Raw genomic sequence first — 8457 nt, forward strand, 5'->3', positions numbered from 1 at the left:
GAGCTCGGGGTCCCTCTGGGGAGAGCTGGGCTGGAAACAGGTTCTGTAATAACAATACAATAATTAATAATAATTATTACTACTACTAATTATTATTAATAATAGTAATAATAATTTTAAAATAATTTTAAAAGCTTCTTCCAGCTGCGGAGGGAGGGAGGGATGCAGAGCTGTGCTGGGGCTGCGAAGGGACGAGCAGCGGCTCGGAGCAGCTCCATCCAAGGGGCTGCGGGGCCGCGACCCCCGGGACCCCCGGCGCGGAGGGGCCGCTCTGCAGGTGCCGGGGCGGGGCCGGGGGTCCCCGCGAAGGGAAGGGAACCAAAGCCCGGCTCATCCCCATCCCGGGGCAGGGAGAACCATCCCAGGCTCTGCGGGGCTCAGGTGGATCGGGGGCTGATCAAACCCGCGGCGGATGGACGGAAAATGAGAGCCGTGAGCGCTTGGGGAGGCTCGGGGAGGCCGTGCCGCTGCGCGGCGGGAGCAAACAGCGCTGGAAACAGCCGGGGGCGAGCCTTTATCATCGCACAAAAATCCAGCGGGTGGGGTGGATGCCGGCGGGCAGAGGAAACGCTGCGGAGGAAACGCCGGCGGCTGAGGCAGCGTTAGCGGAGGCGCAGGCGGCTGTTTGGAGTGCCGGGCACACGAAGGATTTCCAGGATGCGCTCCCGTCATAACGGAGCGTTGCTCAAGGCTCCGTAGCTGGGAAGAGCTCGGATGAAATCCTGCTCCGACAAGTTCTGGAGCAGCTGAAGTAAACACCGCTCCCTTCCCCTGCTGCTCCTGGCACGGCATCTCCCGGGGCCGCCTTTCCCGCAGGAATTTCTCTCCTGGGAGCCGCGCAGGGGTCGAGCAGAGAGCCGAGAGAGCCGAGAACCGAGTGAGATCCGAGCCCCGAGCCCCCTGCCCTGCGCCCGGCACCAGGCAAGTTCTCCTGGCGCTGTTTGCTCCGAGCTGCCCGCGGGATTTGGGTCACGACAGCTGAATTTGGCAGGTTCTGCTTTGGCCCTCTCGGGGTGCTGCGTTCCGAGCAGGAGGAAGCTCGGGGGGTGAATTTCCCCTGGCAGCCCCAGAAGGCGGCGGCTCTTCGGGAGGGCTCGGGGCGGCCGGGGTGAGGTCCTGCCCCAGCCGGGCCTCTCCGACCCGGCCAGGTGGGCAAAGGGCACCTGGGAGGGAAACGGAGCAGCAAAGAGCCCGGTTTGTTTTCCTTTCTGCATCGGTGCCCCTTGGATTCAGGCAGGAATGAGTTACAGCCTAACTTTGATGGGGAAATTACAGAGGTTTTTAAACAAACAGTCCCATCCCCACCTCCTCCTGTTCCCAAACTTTGAAGAGCTTTTTCCTGTCCCTGAAATGAGGGCGCTTGTCTGGGGGTGAGGCACAGAGCAGCACTCGAACTGGACCCGAACCAGGTTTTCTTCAGGACTTGTCTGAGCAAGAGCAGGTAAAGAATCTCAATAAGTTTTTATGAAAAGGCCGAAGCAGCTGGCAGGGCTGCCTTGCACTGGGTAAGGACGGCAGCTTCCAAAAGGTAAATATGGAAATTCCTGCTCACAAAGATTGCACTGCTGGACCTCAGTGTGCAACAGGGCCACGATGCGGGAAGCTGCTTGGGAAATCAGGAGCTGAAAAAGGAGGTAAAACTCCAAACACAGGAGCTGCAGCCTCTGTTACTTGTTGGTATTTGTAAGGACAAACTCTGCAAACAGTTTACAGGAGGGGGAATCTGCAGTGGGAGGTTTGTTTGGGATGCTTGGTTTGTTTAGCTGTTCCCAAACCACAGGGAGGGGGTGAGTCAGGCACTGGTGTGTCCTGGTGTGTTCATTATTGTCATTTAACCCCAGCCTCGTGTCCTTGGGGCTGCCCACACAGCAGAGGCACCTCGGGGGCTCTCAAATCTCCCTCCAGCCTCATTTTTGTTACTGTTATTGGGGATTCCACAGGGAAAACCCCAACCATAGCATTTAAATACCCCCTGCTTGTTGATTATTTGTGACAGTGTTCACAGGGGTCCCAGGATGAGGGAAGAGACGAGGATCTGACTCCATGTTTCAGAAGGCTTGATTTATTATTTTATGATATATATTATATTAAAACTATACTAAAAGAATAGAAGAAAGGATTTTATCAGAAGGCTGGCTAAGGATAGAATAGGAAAGAACGAATAAGAAAGGCTTGTGGCTCGGACAGAGAGTCCAAGCCAGCTGTGGTTGGCCATTAATTAGAAACAACCAGGTGAGACCAATCCCAGATGCACCTGTTGCATTCCACAGCAGCACATAACCATTGTTTGCATCTTGTTCCTGAGGCCTCGCAGCTTCTCAGGAGGAAAACCCCTAAGGAAAGGGTTTTCCATAAAGATGTCTGTCACAATTACTACATTAAATCCCCACAGCAGAACTCTCTCTCCCTCCCAGAGGTAACCAGGACGCGGAGTTTGGCCTCGCCATGGCCACGGTGGTGCCGGGGAAGCTGAGCCAGCTCCTGCTCAGCGTGAGGCGGCTGCCGGGGCCGCTGTGCCCGGGCACGGTGAGCAGCGCCGAGGTGCCCGCCGTGTTCTGGAAGCCCTACATCCACCGCGGCTACCGGCCCGTGCGCCAGACCTGGCGCTATTACTTCTCCACGCTGTTCCAGCAGCACAACGAGGCCGTGAACGTGTGGTCGCACCTGGCGGCCGCGCTGGCGCTGCTGCTGCGCCTGCCGCGCCTCTGGCAGCGCGTGGACTTCGGGCAGGACGCGCACGCCCGGCCCCTGCTCATCGTCCTGGCCGCCGCCATCACCTACCTGACCTTCAGCAGCCTGGCGCACCTGCTGCAGGCCAAGTCCGAGTTCTGGCACTACAGCTTCTTCTTCATGGACTACGTGGGGGTGGCCGTGTACCAGTACGGCAGCGCCCTGGGCCACTTCTACTACGCCATCGAGCCGGGCTGGCACGGCCGCGTGCGCGGCTTCTTCCTGCCGCTGGCGGCGGCGCTGGCCTGGCTGTCCTGCGCCGGCTCCTGCTACGCCAAGTTCCGCTTCCACCCGCGCTGCGCGCTGCCCGGGCGCCTGTGCCAGGAGCTGCCCTCGGGGCTGGCCTACCTGCTGGACATCAGCCCCGTGCTGCACCGCCTCGCCACGGCCGCGCGCCCCGAGCCCGCCCTGCTCTACCACAAGTGCCAGGTGCTCTTCTTCCTCCTGGCCGCCTTCTTCTTCTGCCACCCCTACCCCGAGAAGTGGTTCCCGGGCCGGTGCCACTTCGTGGGGCAGAGCCACCAGATCTTCCACGTGTTCCTGGTGCTGTGCACGCTGGCGCAGATCGAGGCCGTGGTGCTGGACTACGAGTCCAGGAGGGAGATCTACTCCTCCCTGCAGCGGGGCCTGGCTCACGACTTCTCTGCCCTGTTCCTGCTCACCGTCGCCTGCTCCGTCCTCACAGCCGCCTACATGGCCCACAGGGTGAGGCACAAGCTGGGCCTCAAGGAGGAGTAAAGGGAAAATGAGCTCAGCCCAAACCCAGCCCCCAGCCCCCAGATGCTGCTTCAGGAACTGTTATTCAGCAAGTGCTTTCTGTAAGAATGAGAGATGCTTTAATGCCTTTTTAATCCAGCCTAAATTCCAGCTTGCTCACAGAATGGCACAGGGTTCGGTTCAGCTCTGAATAAACAGTTGGAACAAAGTGTCCGTGTGCCCTGAAGGGCTGGGGAGGCGCTGGGAGGCTGCCAGGGCTCCCGGCACGAGATAAGGAGAGGCCATCTGGCCCCTGTCAGACTCCAAACCATGGAAACAGACCAGGGCGAGGCTGGTTAAACCACTGAGGTGACAAATTAATTTAATATCACGTCAGGCCCCTCCCGTAGGGCTGAGGGAGTTGTTCGGAGCTGTCCGTGCAGTGCCAGGGCCTGTCCTTTACCCGCTGGGAGCAGCACGGGCACGGCCCTGGCAGCGCGGGGAGAGGAGGGGGTGGTGCAATGGGAGCCGCAGCACCGGGTCAGGCTGGGAACGGGCGGGTGTGGGGATCCCGCGGTGGATCCGGAGGAAAGCCGAGGCCGTTATCGCACATCGAACGCGCTCCGGGCCCCGCTCCGGCCGCTCTGAGGCCCAGCCGCCGCCGCCCCTTATATGGGCATGGGCGTGGTCTCATTCCACACATGGCCCCGCCTCTCATCTCCCATTGGACTGTTCCCTCAGACAGCGCTTGCGCATTGCGGCTTCTGGGCGGGGCACGCACGGCACCGCCCCTCGTCTCCCATTGGTCCGTTTCCTCGGGCAGCGCGTGCGCAGTGCGCCTTAGGGGGTGGAGCATATATAGCCCCGCCCCTCATCTCCCATTGGTCCGTTCCTGAGGGCGGCGCGTGCGCAGTGCGCGTTGAGGGCGGGGCCGGCGCGAGCGGGAAATCGCGAACCGGGAACCGGGAAAAACCGGAACCGGAACCGCGGAACGGGAACGGAGCGGGAAAAACCGGAACCGGTGAACGGGAAAACCCGGAACCGGAACCGCGGAACGGACCGGGGAAAACCGGACCGGGAACCGGGCCCAGGCCCAGGCTCGGTCCCGGGGAGGCCCCGGCAGTCCCGGGATGAGGCGGCGGCGCGGGGAGGGCGCGGCCCCGGCCGAGGCCTGCGGGGTGTGGCTGGACACGGCGGAGCTGAAGCGGGGCCGGGCGCGGGTGAGGCCCTGAGGGAACCGGGGGGGGCGGGCCGGCACCGGGAGCACCGGGGGCACCGGGAGTCCCCAGAGAGCCCCGGGCCGGGCTGAGGCTGAGGCGCTGCCATTGAACCCCGGGGCTCGTTCGGGGCCTGGGGAGGGGAGGCCGATGCTTTGCTAATTATTAATAATTAATATCAAATGATAACGGCTTATCCAGCATTGTGATGCTGTGCAATGAAGGCGGGAGCTGTGCCCCAGCGCTGGGAGAGGGTTTATTTAATATTAATTAAAAAAATTAATACTTTTATAATATATAATATAAAATGATATATATTATATAAATTATATGGATATAAGTTCTATGGGGTTTTTTTAATATTTTAATATTTTTCACGTGTTTTTCCCCACAGCCCCTCGCGCTCCGAGCACCCAGAGCTGCGGGGAGGAAGCCGAGCCTGGGGCCGCTGCCACAGCCCGGCAGCGGGGACAGCAACGCCGGGCACGGCTCCGGCCCCGGCCCCGGGCACGGCTCCGGCTCCTGGCAGAGCTCCGGCTCCTGGCACAGCGCCGGCTCCTGGCACAGCGCCGGCTCCTGGCAGAGCTCCATCCTCAGCTTCTTCAGCCCCCAGCCAGGTACCCAGCCCGCAGCCACCCTGGCTGGGCAGGACATGCTGGGCATTCTGGGGGCACGGGGCGGAGGCTGGAACTCCCAGGAAGCCGGATGGCCCTGGCAACTTGGATTTTCCATGGAATTATTTCAGAGGGAAAACTTGGATTTTCTATGGAATTATTTCAGGGTATAACTTGGGTTTTCTATGGAATGATTTCCAAGGTTAAACTTGAATTTTTTATTAAATAGTTTCAGAGCTAAAACTTGGATTTTCTATGGAATTATATCAGGGTAAAACTTGGATTTTCTACGGAATTATTTCAGGGTAAAACTTGGATTTTCTATGGAATTATTTCAGGGTATAACTTGGATTTTCTATGGAATTATTTCAGGGTATAACTTGGATTTTCCATGGAATTATTTCAGAGGGAAAACTTGGATTTTCTATGGAATTATTTCAGGGTATAACTTGGATTTTCTATGGAATGATTTCCAAGGTTAAACTTGAATTTTTTATTAAATAGTTTCAGAGCTAAAACTTGGATTTTCTATGGAATTATATCAGGGTAAAACTTGGATTTTCTACGGAATTATTTCAGGGTAAAACTTGGATTTTCTATGGAATTATTTCAGGGTATAACTTGGATTTTCTATGGAATTATTTCAGGGTATAACTTGGATTTTCCATGGAATTATTTCAGGGTAAAACTTGGATTTTCTATGGAATTATTTCAGGGTATAACTTGGATTTTCTATGGAATGATTTCCAAGGTTAAACTTGAATTTTTTATTAAATAGTTTCAGAGCTAAAACTTGGATTTTCTATGGAATTATATCAGGGTAAAACTTGGATTTTCTACGGAATTATTTCAGGGTAAAACTTGGATTTTCTATGGAATTATTTCAGGGTATAACTTGGATTTTCTATGGAATTATTTCAGGGTATAACTTGGATTTTCCATGGAATTATTTCAGAGGGAAAACTTGGATTTTCTATGGAATTATTTCAGGGTATAACTTGGATTTTCTATGGAATTATTTCAGGGTAAAACTTGGATTTTCTATGGAATTATTTCAGGGTATAACTTGGATTTTCTATGGAATTATATCAGGGTATAACTTGGATTTTCTATGGAATTATTTCAGGGTAAAACTTGGATTTTCTATGGAATTATTTCAGGGCATAACTTGGATTTTCTATGGAATTATTTCAGGGCATAACTTGGATTTTCTACGGAATTATATCAGGGTAAAACTTGGATTTTCTATGGAATTATATCAGGGTAAAACTTGGATTTTCTATGGAATTATTTCAGGGTAAAACTTGGATTTTCTACGGAATTATTTCAGGGTATAACTTGGATTTTCTATGGAATTATTTCAGGGTATAACTTGGATTTTCTATGGAATTATATCAGGGTAAAACTTGGATTTTCTACGGAATTATTTCAGGGTATAACTTGGATTTTCTATGGAATGATTTCAGGGTAAAACTTGGATTTTCTATGGAATGATTTCAGGGTAAAACTTGGATTTTCTATGGAATTATATCAGGGTAAAACTTGGATTTTCTATGAGATTATTTCAGCGTATAACTTGGATTTTCTATGGAATTATTTCAGGGTAAAACTTGGATTTTCTATGGAATTATATCAGGGTATAACTTGGATTTTCTATGGAATTATTTCAGGGTAAAACTTGGATTTTCTATGAGATTATTTCAGGGTATAACTTGGATTTTCTATGGAATTATTTCAGGGTATAACTAGGATTTTCTATGAGATTGTTTCTGAGTGAGGCCAGGGCAGAGCTGGGGGGTTCTGGGGGTTGTTGGTGACTTTGGGCAGCCTCTGCAGCTCTGGGGACAGCCCTGGGGACACTCGGGGATGCTCCGGGGTGGGTAACCCTGGGGAATGGCTCAGCTTTCACCGACTCCCTGTTGTTTGCAGATGACAAAGAGAACACCAGGCCCGCTGCTCCCCGTGAGGAACCCCTGGTGAAGATCCTGCCCCTGCCGCAGCCGGAGGGAGTCCGGGAGGAGCCCCCCGGGGCTGGGCAGGGGCTGCAGGGCCCAGCCCGGGCAGCACAAACGGCCCCGGAGCTCAGGGTGGGCTCCCGGGGGCTCAGCAGAGCCTCCCCCGGGGCTGGGGGCACGAACCCGGCCCCGGGGGCTGCTCCCAGCCGGCTCTGCTGCTCCCCACAGAGCCCGGGGCCAGCGCAGCCCCTGCGGGAGCGGGGCCAGCTCCGGGCGGGGCCCTGCAGGGAGAGCCAGGGCAGGGACAGGGCCAGGGCCAGCCCCAGCCCCTCCAGGGCCAGCCCCGGCCCCTCCAGGGACAGCCCCGGCCCCTCCAGGGCCAGCCCCAGCCCCTCCAGGGCCAGCCCCGGCCCCTCCAGGGCCAGCCCCAGCCCCTCCAGGGCCAGCCCCGGCCCCTCCAGGGACAGGGCCAGGGCCAGCCCCTCCAGGGACAGCCCCGGCCCCTCCAGGGACAGGGACGGCCCCTCCAGGGCCAGCCCCAGCCCCTCCAGGGACAGGGCCAGCCCCAGCCCCTCCAGGGCCAGCCCCGGCCCCTCCAGGGACAGGGCCAGCCCCAGCCCCTCCAGGGCCAGCCCCAGCCCCTCCAGGGACAGCCCCAGCCCCTCCAGGGACAGGGACGGCCCCTCCAGGGACAGCCCCGGCCCCTCCAGGGACAGGGCCGGCCCCAGGCTCCCCCTCAGGGTCACCCCCAGCCCCCCGGAGCCCCCCGAGCTGGGCTCTGAGCCCCTGTTCACGCAGGACTCCGAAGGGAACAGGGTCATCAAGCACTGGTGAGAGCCCAGCCTGGCCCCGCGCTGCTCACAGAGGGGAGGGAACCCCCGGTGCAGCCCCAGCTCCTGTTTGTTCTCCGAGCTCCTCTTTGTTCTCATGGATGCTGCTTTAATCCAAATAAAAGTTGCCGTTTGTTTCTTTCTGGGTCTGGCTGTGTCCCTGGAGCTCCTTCCCAGGGCAGGGAGTGCTGAGAGCTCCATCTCCACCAAAACCCCCCCAAATCCTGGAGCAGAGCTCCCTAAAAATGGGAAATCTCACATCTTCTCTCTGCCACACAAGTCTCTTCTTCTCTGGTTTTTGAGGTGGGGATGATGATTTAATTTTTCAAGGAGGATGGAGAAAGGCCCTGGCACCTGAATATTTGTGATTCCAGCCCCACCCTGAGCCCATCAATCACCCCACAGACCATCAGTG

At 56.1% G+C, this 8457-nt stretch overlaps 1 protein-coding gene across 2 annotated transcripts; it reads left to right on the top strand.

Moving 5' to 3' along the window:
* Positions 1-682: 682 nt before the first annotated feature.
* On the top strand, positions 683-3655 carry PAQR7 (progestin and adipoQ receptor family member 7). Of its 2 annotated transcripts, none has more exons than XM_059488567.1 (2): positions 683-921; positions 2415-3655. In XM_059488567.1, the coding sequence occupies exon 2, from the start codon at positions 2446-2448 to the stop codon at positions 3466-3468; it is 1023 nt and encodes a 340-aa protein (XP_059344550.1). In that variant the 5' UTR covers positions 683-921; positions 2415-2445; the 3' UTR covers positions 3469-3655. The 2 variants fall into 2 exon arrangements, with proteins under 2 accessions (XP_059344550.1, XP_059344549.1); XM_059488566.1 differs by lacking the exon at positions 683-921 and adding an exon at positions 1323-1441.
* The last annotated feature ends 4802 nt before the right edge of the window (positions 3656-8457 follow it).

This window comes from Ammospiza nelsoni, chromosome 25 (assembly GCF_027579445.1).
Source record: "Ammospiza nelsoni isolate bAmmNel1 chromosome 25, bAmmNel1.pri, whole genome shotgun sequence".
Lineage (NCBI taxonomy): Eukaryota > Metazoa > Chordata > Aves > Passeriformes > Passerellidae > Ammospiza > Ammospiza nelsoni.